This window comes from Nothoprocta perdicaria, unplaced genomic scaffold (assembly GCF_003342845.1).
Source record: "Nothoprocta perdicaria isolate Ctin4 unplaced genomic scaffold, notPer1 scaffold_36, whole genome shotgun sequence".
NCBI classification, from domain to species: domain Eukaryota; kingdom Metazoa; phylum Chordata; class Aves; order Tinamiformes; family Tinamidae; genus Nothoprocta; species Nothoprocta perdicaria.
The window spans coordinates 702,258-715,188 of NW_020455599.1; the positions used below are offsets into that span (position 1 = coordinate 702,258).

The 12,931-nt window shown below is 45.1% G+C and overlaps 1 protein-coding gene across 5 annotated transcripts in view; it reads left to right on the plus strand.

Annotated features, from left to right (window-relative positions):
• SASH1 (SAM and SH3 domain containing 1) overlaps positions 1 to 12,931 on the plus strand; it is a 506,147-nt gene that overhangs the window by 445,976 nt on the left and 47,240 nt on the right. For 4 of the 5 annotated variants that reach the window (XM_026044362.1, XM_026044361.1, XM_026044363.1 and 1 more), the window contains 2 exons: positions 3,504 to 3,554; positions 3,659 to 3,708. In XM_026044362.1, the coding sequence (XP_025900147.1) occupies positions 3,504 to 3,554; positions 3,659 to 3,708 (101 nt within the window). Of the gene's footprint in view, positions 1 to 3,503; positions 3,555 to 3,658; positions 3,709 to 12,605; positions 12,625 to 12,931 lie in introns of those variants that run through there. The other variant, XM_026044366.1, reaches the window with a different exon arrangement.

Consider the following 12,931-nt stretch of genomic DNA (forward strand, 5'->3'; position numbering starts at 1 on the left):
CAGCACACCTCGTGTGTCATCAGCATGAGTGTCTGCAACGTGTCGGGCACTCAGAGGGGCGCACAGAGCACGTGCCCACCCAGGGCAGCCAACACCTCCAGCCCCACTGCCCATTGGTCTGCAGTCCTGGAAATGCTGCCTAGGGCAGGCTGTTCCTGCAGGGATGCCTCTGTAAGCCCAGGCTCTCCCGTATTTATTTTTGTAAGATTTGGTTCAGAGAGGTGTGGAGATGTGCTGTCTTTCAAAGACTAATCTTGTCAAATATTTTTTCGCAAAGAGGTTACGGTATGCTTGAGAGCATGCCAGTCATATCAGCTTTTCCCAAGTTTCCAGAATGGTAAAAGGTTCTGAACCTGCTGGATGTGAGTCAGCACAACCTGTGGATTCTCCTGCGAGGTTTCTAACTTAGGTAAATAGAATAGGCAGGGAAAAGTTCTGCCATCTGTGCAATATAGAGCCATGCCAGAAGTTCAGTGGAGAGCAGTATTTCCCTAACACGCAGTTTCTTGTCTAAATAGCAAACATATGATCCTTTTGGAAAGATGGGTAGGTATATACAGGATACAAGATTATCAGATGTTTGGCACTGCAATTACAGCTTTGGAGGTGGGGAGAGGTGAGTTGTGCTTGTTGCTCTGCTCCACTCTCATCTTGAGCCCATAAAACTGTTCCTGTTGCAAGGGTGGGCTTCACAGCAAATGAGACAATAGAAAGCAAATACACTCAGCTTCCTTCAGGGTTTGGTTACACAGGGAGCAGCCACTTATTCCTCTGAATAGTTTTAGACTGAGAGAGATAACCTGTTTAATGGCACTTTCAGTCCACAGCTTTACAAGCAACTCACTTGAGCAAAAGACTTCACATAAAGTCTTGGGAAACTGCATATCTTGTAAAGGATACTTTMCAAAGACTAGGAAAATTTAGGAAACTTTTGGAGAAAACAAGTCATCACAAAGTGGGATATTTACTGCTGAGAAGTTGCAGTCTAAACGTATGTTGGGGACACAGTGGGTTCTCCTGACTGGCTGTATGAAGCTTGAAGATGTGAAGCTTGAAGCTTTTCACAAAGCTAGTGGAGAAGAGGAAGGAGAACCATGTATTTCAGCTATGTGAAAATGGAAACAGCGAGTGACAAAGAACTGAACGGCTCCGCTGCTGTGCCTGTTTCCAAATAGCTGATTTCCCCTTGYGGATCTGCGGACATCCGTGGAATTTCCCTGGGCTCCGGCCAGCTTCTCCTTGGCTATAGGAGGGGTCCTGGCGGTGCTGACCGTACGTGATTTGGTTCCTTTTGCGTGCAGACTTCAACTCAAGGTCCTCGGTTCCCTTTTCATGCTATAAAGCCCTGCTGACCACGGCTGGGCAAGATCCTCGTGGCGGGCTGTGACCCCGTGGCGTCTGTGACAGTATCRTAACAGCTTCGTGGCACTGAGCCATCCTGGCCAGCCCGGGCGGCTGCGCCCGCCAGCTCCGTGGGTTCTGGGGTGGCTGCACGGACTCCTCTCGGCTCTGGGATTTGCACATTCCCTGGGAGCCCTAACCCAGTGCCACTTCATGGCAGTTGGTGCCAGTTTCCTGTTCGGTGCCCAAAGCCCACATTTTCACAAACTTGTATCGAATTTTCCTTTTGTATCACATCTTGGGAATGTTTTGTCAGCCTTTCTGTAAACAAAGGGCATAGGAAGTACAATTTCATAGAGATAAGAGAGATTTCCATGTGGGCTGAGGAATGCATGAAGGAAAAAGACCTCCATGGTACTCGCAGATAAATCCACGTCCTCTTGCCTTCTTGGGGGMGTGTGTGGTTGCTACCCCAGCTGCAAAGCCCCTCTGGTTACAGCACTGGCTTCGCCGCAGCTTCTCCAGGGCTTGACCTGGCTTCCTCCCTTTGCTTCACATGCAGACGAAGTAAGAAGCTGCAGTTTCAGCTCTGACAAATAACTATAATTTGTTCCTTYGTTATAATCAGAATTTTCCCACTGACTTCAGCCAGACTCAGGGTTAATAACAGGTGCCTTTGCAGTGGTTGGCTTGCAGTGTCAAATTGGATGCCGTGAATGGGAYGCATCTCGTCTGACTCGAGGCACCGAAAACCTGCTGGGTGAATTCTCTGTAAAGATTCCTGTCTCTCCAGCGACTGGAAAGAGAGTCTAGGTGACCGATTCCAGAAGTAGACCCAGTAGTACCTTTTAGACATTTAAAGACTAAGAATTTCAGCCTAGAAAACACCCATCTAATACTTAAGTTTTCCTGTGTAACCTTCCTTAAAGCTTATTTTTGGAAATACCACCTACACATTACCTAACAAATTTTGTGTGGATCTAGTATAATTTTTTTCTCCTATTCGTATCTTTGTTTTCATCTGCAGCTCTATCAGCAATACAAAATATATATTGTACAAGGAGAATTATTGTTGCTAATTGTATGCAAGGATGTTTTATAATTCACGAAACTAAACACAAGAGAAACAAGGTGTTTCAATGGAAAAAGTAGAAATTAAGTATGAATCTTAACAGTCATACTTTTTAGTGATACACTATAAGAAGAAATATGGTGATAACTTCCACTCAATCACCAGGTTTTCAGAAGACACTGTTGATTTTACTCCTTTCAGGAACAAGAATTTGTGGGTGTGTTTCTGGGTGCATCATTAGTGCAGTAACTGGTAGCCCAAAGCCCTGCACTTTGTTCCCAGCTCGCAGCCATTGGGCCACATTGTGCTGCAGAAAAGAGTTATCTGTGTTTAGAAGTGAACTGAGTTGGCTCTATCTGTGTGACTTAGAAGATAAAGTACTGAGTGAATTCTCAATTATTATCCAGTTTATGCTCTTTATTAAATGGTGCCTTTAGGTTTTACATTTGCAGTTGATCCTCCAATATTATTGTTGCAGCAAAATATTTGTTAGTWAAGTTTGCTGTAAATTCTGTGTTGCAACTGCCAAGAAGGTTGGGGAATGTCACATAAGAGACACGATCTCCTTTAGCCAGGCGAATTTAAGCTCCTCTAGTTGGYCGACAGAAGCAGATCTTGAGCTTCAGCTTTTTGCCCCATCATTACCAGGGCTTTATTCTGGCCGGAACCCTGTGCAAGACACAGCCATCAAGTACACTTTYTTTTTTGCAGTACACTGCAAATAAAAACATAAGAGAGAGAGTTACAAAATACTGAAAAACTGCTCACCCTCTTCCATAAACATCTGTTAAACACTGATCTTTTCATGAAAATAACTCATTTCACTTTCTATTTTATTTTGAAGTATTTCTATGTAGCAGCCTTAGTGTGTGATATTCTGCAGTAATAAGAATGGTRTTAGGTTTTGCTGGAGTATTTCAGAATTTCCCTGAGAGTAATTCCTTCGAGAGAGGTTAATGCATGCCATTTGAAAAGTTTTCGGGTTGTCCAAGGTTCTTTTACTCTCTTTTTTTTCTTCTTCTTCTGTCCTTCCAAATTCTTCTTTCTAGTGTTTGGATGTTTCATTAACTTGACATCTGTTCTGTTTTAGGAGAAATCTGATGCCAGCCCCACATCTCTCCAGTTGCGATCCCAGATTGAGGTAGGCACTACGATTTTGAACATCTATTTTTGTTTGTTTTTTAACAAGCTGCATAAACTGCTTCTCTTTTGTTTGCACTCACTGCTCTGTGTCTTTTCTTGCAGGAGTCGCTTGGTCTCAGCAGTGCTGCATCAACACCTGACACTGAAAGAAAGTGAGTGAAGGCATGGGACTGAGAAAGGATGGAGGGGAAAATTGCTRTGTATTTTCTTTTTTGAAGGAGTAGATTTATTGTTGATTGCTTTGAGTTTGAAGATTTGAGACCCTATTGGCTAAATCCAATTTGGAACCTGCTCCTTCCCTTTTTCTCTTTTGGTGTTTTGTTATTACTATCTTGTTATTTTTTATCAGGGGATATTTAAACAAGAGACACCCCTCCAAGCATTTGGGATGTGTATATCCCAAATAAAACCTGCACCCATTTTTGAGTTTCAAATTCTCTGCAAATTAAATCTGCTTAAAAAATAGCTTTCTGTGGCTAGACCTAATGTACCCAGAGGAAGACAGGCAAGGGGAAGGGAGAGTTACACACTTAAACCACTTTCCTCTTCCTGCGCACTTCTGGGTTAGTGACTGTGCTTTTGAAGAAGGTGCCAAGGGAATGAAGTATTTAAAAACAAGTTAAAAGGAACTTTAATTTTAGCAGTCCTTAATAAAAACCTCTCTGTGTGGACAGAGAGGGTTTCTATTTACCGTCACCTCCTGCTGCGATACGTGCGCTTGTTTTCTGTGCCTCCATCCTTTGATCCCAAGATCTTGGGTCCCTCCTGACTAGGGTAACGTGCAACAGTCCATGAAGACACTAACACTATATTTCCTATTGCCTGCTCTTTGTAAAGTGCTGCCAGCTGGAATAGTTCAGAGGGTGGACGTGAAATGCAGTTCTATATGTGAGGTTCTGTAGCAAGCTTTTAAAGGCCATTTGAGTATCTTTTCGTGCAGCTTTAATTCAGCATTGGAGCACAGCAGGAAAGTTTTTAAAAATTGCTGCCATTTCTGTTGCTAGTTCAGTAAGACCAGAGTCAGTCAGAGCAGGAACCGCAGCTCAGGGGGGTATAGGTTCACCCCACTGATTGCTGGGGTATAGGTTCACCCCACTGAGCTCTGGCTGTGCACAAGTCGGGTGTATGGCACAGAGCAGCTCTTAGGAGTTCCAGGTAGGAACCTGTGGAAGGTGATTTGTGCCAAAGATCTTGGAAGGTGATAAATTAGCTTTTAGAGGTGTCTTCTCKCTCTTTTATCCATCGCAGCAAAAGCACTGATGACCAATGTGAGACACTTTCTCACTTTCAAACAGCTTAAGGCCAATGAGGTGAATTCTGCTTTCGGCACCATCGCTGCCCTCATTTTACCTGCAGTTCACGGAGGAAGCCTAAATAGCCTAGAGTTTGCCAATGGTGCTTTRGGCTCTTGGAAAAAAATCTCTTTCATATGGAGAAGATTATCTTCAAGGATACTTCCCCTGCCTTTCATTCTATTGAAAGCCAAAGTGCCAGGTGRATGGGAACTTTACAGGAACTGCAGGCTGGGAAATAAGCCTCCAAGGTTTCCCTACAATCATAACACGTTTCTCTCAGTCTCAAAGCACTTCACCTATGGGTGAATATCATCATCCCACTCACTTCAGGTACTGAGGAGATAGTATCTCATGGGAGAACAGCGCACAGCTGGGAATGGGTTCCAGCTCTTACAAGGTGTAGCCAGTTTCCCAAAATGTGCCTCTGTGTAGGTGTTGTAGCACAAATAACCAAGTGAGGAGACAATATCTACAGAAACGTCTTCTGAATGAGTGTATTCTGAGAGAGCCCGCGTAATTCACTGAAAGAACAATAACCTCATTATCTTAGTTCAGATGGAAGAGGCCTGTAATTTTTCTGGAGCTTTCAAGAGTGATGATGTGCTTTTTGAGGATACCTCTATCAGTTGGAGCACACACAGGATGTACCAAATCAAATATGTGTATGGCACAGGGGAAGTTGTGTCAGAAAAGTCCGTAGTAGGAAACAAGGCAACATCATGCATGCTGATTTGCTGAAGAGCTGAAAGTGATAAATGGTAGCTGCTTAACSCCACAGGAAATAACGAAAACAGCAGTGATAGGGGCCCACACTTATTAATGACAGCCTGCTCCACCAGTGCTGGGCACATTGCTCCAGCTCAGAGGCTTCCCTTGTCAATTAAACCCTATTCCAGAGAGGGAAAGCTTATAAATTTGATCTGCAGGAACCGTTTTAAATCCATCGAATATTTTTTGTTCTTGCAGCTGAYGTGCTGAACTTGGGGGATCAGTAATTTAATTTACAGTTGAATTTGTTGTGTGGGCATGCTGCAAGAGACAGGGAAGCTGCCCCCTTTCAGGACAGTGCAGCTGTGCCCTGCTCTCSGCGGTGCTGTGTGATAGATTTGGGTCAGCCTTTCAGAGGATTTGCATTGGTGGCAAACTGCAGTTTGCTAAGTGTGATGTAGTTGTGTATTGGTGACTCATATCCAGTGGCAGATTTGGGGCCAGAAAGAAAGTCCCCAAAATAGCACCCAGGAGCTGAAGAATCTCTCCTTGTGCATGCTCTTCCAAGGCCTATGTAAAAGCTTGGCCAAGTATAAGTTTCACATCCACGTACTGAAACTGGAGTGGCCTTTTTCCTGGTGTGTGCCAAGGTTTCCATTTGTTGCATGGGGTTTATTGCTCCAGAAAGTAAACGCAGCCCTGGAAGAGCTGCCAGTCGGGGAAGGAGGAGAGCACCAGGCGCTTGGCGGAACATYGACATTCCCAGTGGCTTCCAAGGAAGCTTCCCCGCTGTCCGTATTCCCCGCGGCTTCTGTTACCAAGGTCTGAAGTTTTAAAATAACACATCTGGATGGTTGTTTAATTAGACAGAGCTGAGAGATTCCAGACAGAGCGAGGCTTTGAGGGAGCCTGGAAGGAGCTGTTTATTTTAACCTGGTTTGGTTTTGTTTTTCTGCGGTGCCCAATTGAAGAGAGAGACTGACAGGCTCCTTGGTGTCCTGCAGTGAAAATAGCTCAGCCTCGAAGCGGTGTGGTGGGAAACGTCCAATTCATGTGGCCATGCACGTTACGGCCAGTCTTCCTGTAAGTCCTTTAGCCTTGTTGCCCAGGTCATTATTATTTCCCTCTGTTTAAGGCCAGTGTGAAGTTAGTTGATGCCCTCAATCCAGTAACTTGCTCAGTYTGTGTGTTGGCTGATCTGGTGTAACCTAAAAGAGCAGCTGAGGTGTCTGGGAGGAGGCAAAAGGGATGAAATGAGCCTGGAGACAGAGCTGGTTGTCACTTCAAGCGATGGTCCTTCCAGGAGGTGTTTGGAGCAGCGTTATTTTCCTCTGTTGCTGGCAACGTTGGTGCTGTTCATTAGGTGGAACTGTAAAAAAGACTGTCTGTAGGCATGGACCTACTCTGTACATTACATTCATCCCACCAAAGATGTTTTTGTTTGTTTGCCTATGATAATGAAAGAAAAGAAAAATCACCATAGCAAAGGCCTCTAAGATCTGCATGAAGTTACGTGGTGAATAACACCAGGGATACCGATGTGTCCTAAGAAGCTATCAGTAAACAACAGAAAACAGAGTCATGTTTGTTCGAGCTTTCAGCTCCCAATTGCTGAATTTTTGGTCTTCCTGCTGTAAACTGAAGCGGTTGGGCAGGCCTCCTACTTGTACGATATTCAGCAAATAACACAAAACATGTAATAGCTTGYCTGAAATGTTTTTCCCGTAAAAGAAAATTTCATTCCCCTCTGCCCTTTCCAAAGTTTCCATCTCTTTTTAAATCACATTGTCATTATCAGATGTGGTGTCAGTGCCATTTTGCAGATTTTTGGTATGCCTTCAGCAGAGGGGCAACAAGCTCTTTATCTGCAGCAGTGACATTTTTCATTTGGAACATGGATCTCCCCAGAACTGCCAGTTCTCCTATRTAGATACACTGACTCCTGGATTTACTAGAAAAAATGATCAATCTAGCAAATACCTAATAAATGTGCTCTTAGTCGTTATTGTTGCTTCTTTGTCCCCATAACCTGTTGAACCGGGGATGTATCGRAGATACAATTCCTATTATTTCTAACTGATGGCAACACCCCAAGGATGTTTACTCAAGTAGGAGACTGAGCAGGGTTTTCTCATAATTGTAAACAGAGTATTTAAAACAATGTAATCCAGCTATTAGCCTGTTCCCAGTTCCCGTTTTGAGCAGTCAAGACTACAAGACAAAATGATGAGCTCTACATGTTTGCCAGGAAATCCAGGTTAAACCCAGTCCCCTGAACTCGGGCCTCTGCATCCTGGCTCTCATCCTGTTTTTAGAAGAACTGGGGATGTTGCGGAGGGGAAGCTGTGTGTTTTCTCTCTTGGGAAATAGATCTGTTTGCTGTCACTGGCTGGTCACTCTGCTGCCTTCTGGGCAAGTTTCAAAAGGGGGTATCAGAGAACTGCCAGGAAAGAGGAGGAGAATGAGCAACCCAAGAGCACGGCATGCAGATAGGATGAGCAGTCGCTCCTGTAGACTCATTTTATATTTTGCAGCTGCAAGGGAAAGGAAGGACAAGGAAACAATGCACAGGGTGATRGTTGTGGATGTATCTGGCTTTTCAAAGGCGTTTGTGTCACCTTTGCATGGTGGGGGGTGTTACGAATTGCCACATCCTACATGAACTGCTGCTTCTTGAACTATACCCCCCAAACATGTTGCTGACCAAGTAAATGGTCACCGTTCATGTTAATCGCACACCAGAGTCCTGCTCAGCTGCTCGTGGGAGTGATTGTCTTCCTCGTGCTCCCTGYGTGTCAGACACACATCTCAAACCGAGCGGTTGAGTTCATGCAGTTCAGGCCCATCCATGACCGGRTGTTACGAGTGGTAGAGGAGGAGCTGAAAGCAGCCCAGTGCTTAGGGCTTTCCCTGGGATTGTCACCAGGCAGCCTGTGAAGCCTCAACAGCAGCGGGTATCTGCCAGCTTGATGGGCTCTGTAGGACAGACTACTGACTGGGTCTGTTCTTAAAGGTTTGCTGCCTTGGATATGCTGAAGTAAAGCCAGGCACCATCCTGGGGCGTAAAATTGAGCTCCAGATCAGCCCAAGGCAGGGAGAGTGCCTGTGGTTCACAGTTTCCATGCTCCAGTGTTTTCCAGTAAAAAGGGCCTAAAATCTGGCCCCTTTGATATGCTGATCTCTTGGATTTTGCCAGTAATTTTTAACAGCAAGTTYCCTAATCCTCTTCCTGGGATGCCTGGGGAGAGAAGGTCAAGCTCTGAATGCAGGAGGTCATTAAATGATTACTGCAGGTCATGGCAGTGAGGGCTTAAATTCCTTCATATTTGGTTCCGGCCGCTCATCGGGGCACTGAGAGGAATCGTGGCAGCTCTGTGGGAGCTCATGTGGGGGGACACGGGAGCGCTGTTCTGCCAGGGACGCGAGGAGAGTGGGGGAAACGGAGAAATGGGAAAACAAACAAAACCCCTATCTGCAGAATGGCAAAGGCTGCACTTCATTAGGGAGAGAATAAATTGTTCCTTTGGGGTAGGTTAAAAATGGAATATTGGAGGAAAAATCAAAAGAGGAAGAAACGAATGCTTGCTGTGCTCGAGATGCCTGTGCTGAAGACGCGTCCCTTTATTCCTGGCGTTTGCAGGAATCAAAAAGAACCAGTGAATGCGCAGGGCCCTGCATTCCCTTGCTGGAGCCCGCCTTACTCAAAGGCAGATTATTCATGCTGCCCTGAAGCAGCCTCCCCGGGAGAAGTGGGGCAGGAAACTCCCACAATAGCTGGCACAAAGGCAGCCAGAGGCCGGCCAAGCGGCCTGGCAGCTGCGGCAGGACGCCCGGGCCCGTAATGGCGCCTGCGCGAGCGCGCGGCCTCTCCTCCTCGCACACAAGGCCGCTCCACACGGCACCGAGCTCCTCCACAGTCCCTGCAGGACCCTCCTGCTCCGTCCCGGCGCCTCGGCTYGGCAAGGAGCCCTCGGGCACTTCCCAAGCGCTCGCTCGGTGCAGTCCCTTGGCCGTGCCGGGGCCAGGCCGCGCGCTCGTGTCCGTGCAGGCCATGTGCAGGGGTGCCCCGAGCCCACAGGCGCCTCCRGGTTTGTTTCCACTGGGAAAGTTTTGCCCGGCTTCAAGAGCCATCGCTATGGAAACCTAATGAGAAGATAATTGAATGAACCCTCTTGGCTTCCCCTCTCTCTCTCACACAGGTGCCCGCGAGGTCAGAGCCTCACGGGCTGGCTTTCTCTTCAGGTTCCTGCAAACTTGATAAAAATACTGAAGGCCRGTTCTCCTCGCCATGCCAGCCCCGGTTAGATAAATTAATCCTGTATCCAGGCAGGAGCAGTTACAGCTCTGTCCGTTTTTCATACTAATTACGTGACTGGGCCATTCCTAGGGCACATAGATAAACCCATTGACTTTGCAGCAGAGCTACTGCATGCTTTTGTATGCGTTTATTTACCGCTATCAACGCGAATAATATCTGTAGATTGAAAATCCCATTCCAGGCATTTTCCTCAATGRATTATAAATAGTCGTTGGGAAGAAATAAGAGGGCTCTCATCAGTTTATTGAAGATCATAACAGTGGTGGTTTCATTATCAGATAATGTTATGCACCTGTGGATTTTATGGTGCATAACTGAGATGCGGCTGGGTGGTAAAGCACATCTGCATTTAAAATATTCAGTGGTAAAACAAAAAGCCATCAAAAATCCTGTCATTCCCAGCTCTCATGTTTGTTTTTTTTTGAGAATGATGAGCTTTCGAAAGTCAACAGCCGCATTCATAAAAGCAGCACATGGTGTCATTTGTTTCCTTTTGCAGTTCTGTAATGTACCAGCACACAGCTATTGCACGTCTCAAGGCACGTATGACTGCRTGTCTTGTAAAACCAGCTGCTGTGTTTGCAAGATAAGCCCTGGCGTTTTTCCGTGTGACATCAGAATCAGTCCAGAGTTAACAGGCAAAGCTCTAGTCCAAAAAGTTTAATGCAGCCTAATTAAAAGCCTTGCTTATAGTCAGATGTGGTCGCAGCAGACCTGTGTCACAAATGTGTACTTAGGTTCTTCCTTGCACTGTGATTCCTGGAGCCCATCTCCAGGAGCCCATCTGGAGCCCATTCTGGAGCCCATCTCCAGAATTCAGTGAGTAATTTATAAAAGAAGGGAATGGTTAGATATATGAAGGTTGTTCCAGACAGGTTCAAAGATCATTTTGCCTGCCTGGCCTTTGCATATAAGGAGGACTGAAGCTACAGACTGCTAAAAAACATTTGAAGTGGCCTTGGCAGGCAGCCTTCATGTCCAGTTCTTGATTATCAAAAGCACAGACTTCTCTATCTTTCAATGACCCTCTTAAAAGCAGCTAGGTCTTTTATTGCATCTCTCATATCATCTGCCTACCAGGTGGAAGCTTGTCCAAAGAGGAAATTGTAGCTTTTCTAATTTTTTCCAGCTTTATATCTACTTGTTCTTCTATTGTATTAATAGGGAGTAAATTAACCTTCTTTAGCTTTTAGTTTGGCGAACTAGATCAGGCAAAAAAAATCCAGGGTTCTCTTAAGATAACCCATCYATTGCTCCGACTCTTCTAACAGCTTTATGCTTCTGGTTTTAATTCATCTTTCTTGAACATGTGTATTTACAATCATGCATAATACTTCTGTGTATATTCATCCTTCATGCTGCCATTGGAATTCCTCATCCTTCTGCGGTGGATTTTTTTTCACTAATTTTTATCAACTGGTATTCCCAGGTACTCTGTCAYTTGCAACTGACAAAATTCCAGTTTTAAAAAGATGCACCTAATTTTGTGTCATTGCATGTTCTAATATAATACAGTGAACTCCATTGAAACCCATTCATGTGTCTAAGCTCTCTAAGGCAGCCATGTAGAAATATTTTCTGTTATTCCCCCAAGTGGCTCCATGTTTAGCTATTATCTACTCATCACTTTTTTAATATATATATTTTTTAGTTTCAGCACTGTTGTCACAAGAGGACCTAAGTACAGGCCTAGAGCTGGGCTTGGATTTGTGAGATTAATGGATTAAAGTTTTGACTTATTCATAAACTCACTTTTAGATTCTGCATTGATTTAAAAAAAAAAGAAAAGAAAAATACTCCTTCCCTCTGGCCATAAATCTTTTTTTCTCCGTTCTTGTCTGAGCATATACTCATAGATTTTTGTCTGCTCTATGCTGTGACAGAGCACATTTCATGTGAACGCTTGCTAATGAAGTTGTACATCAGACCACAACAAAAACCAAGGCCTCCACGGTGGAGTAATGGCATTTGGCTCCCTTTCAGACGCGCCRCGCTGCAGCCGCTGCCAAGTGTCACTGCATCATTAACTTTCAGTACAAGTTATCAGTCTATGAATGGGGGAGCACAAATCACTTGCAGGGCACGTTCGCAGAGGAGCTGCAGACTTAGCACAGTAAGGGAGGGTAATTGGCAAATCTGAYATAAAGCGGCCCCAAGTTACCATGGAATTTTTCGGTGGACATCTCGGAAGCAAAACACTTGATTGATTTCACTGAGGATTTTAAAGTATCGGAGTTGTCTGGTAGAACTAAGAAGCAAATGCCTTATCTTATCAGGCTGCATGTGGTAGGTTTTGTCAGCGTTTCCATCTTTTAAGACCAGCTGTTAGCTTTTTCAAGGTCAGCCCAGACATGGAAGATTTCCTCTTCAGAGAATGCATGACGGGATAATTGGAATTTGCATCCTCTGATGAAAAAAAAACCTCTAGTTTTCAAACAGTTTTAAATCAGAAGGCGGTCTGCTTGCTGCGGACGCTTCTCCTTACAGTGTTTGGTTCAGGAACATCAGAAGCTCCTACTGCTATTCTCCTTCTTTGGTAGCCAGTGTGGGGTGATCTGGTGGCCCCAGGCCAATTGCCAGTGAGCAGATGCCAGATGACAAACATTGCCGCTACACCTGCTCTGTGTTCGCATGGCTGCTGGCAGCTGCAGGAGACGCCAAAGGGACGAAAATGGATTGGGAGATGGAGCGGCGTAAGGGCGGTCCCTCCTCGCTGAGACTGACTTTACTGGTGGAGCAAAGCTCTGGTGACTAATAGATTGCGTTTCTGAGCATGGTGATGAGGTGGATTTAATGCATGCTGAGTTTATGYAAGGGAAGGGGAATAACTGTGTTAGCTTGATGGGTGAGGGCTATGCCCAGATGCAGTATGTTAATAGATTTGAGGTTTTTCTTAGTTCAGTCGGAACTTGGCTTTCTTTTTGCTTTGTTGTCTCCATGTAAATGTCCGCCTACTTTTTATCTGGTGTCCCTTTATTTAGAATATGTGGACAGCTTTGCCCRTGAACAACAAGATGACCCTGTTGAAGGTCTGTGTTAATTATGATTCTAGGT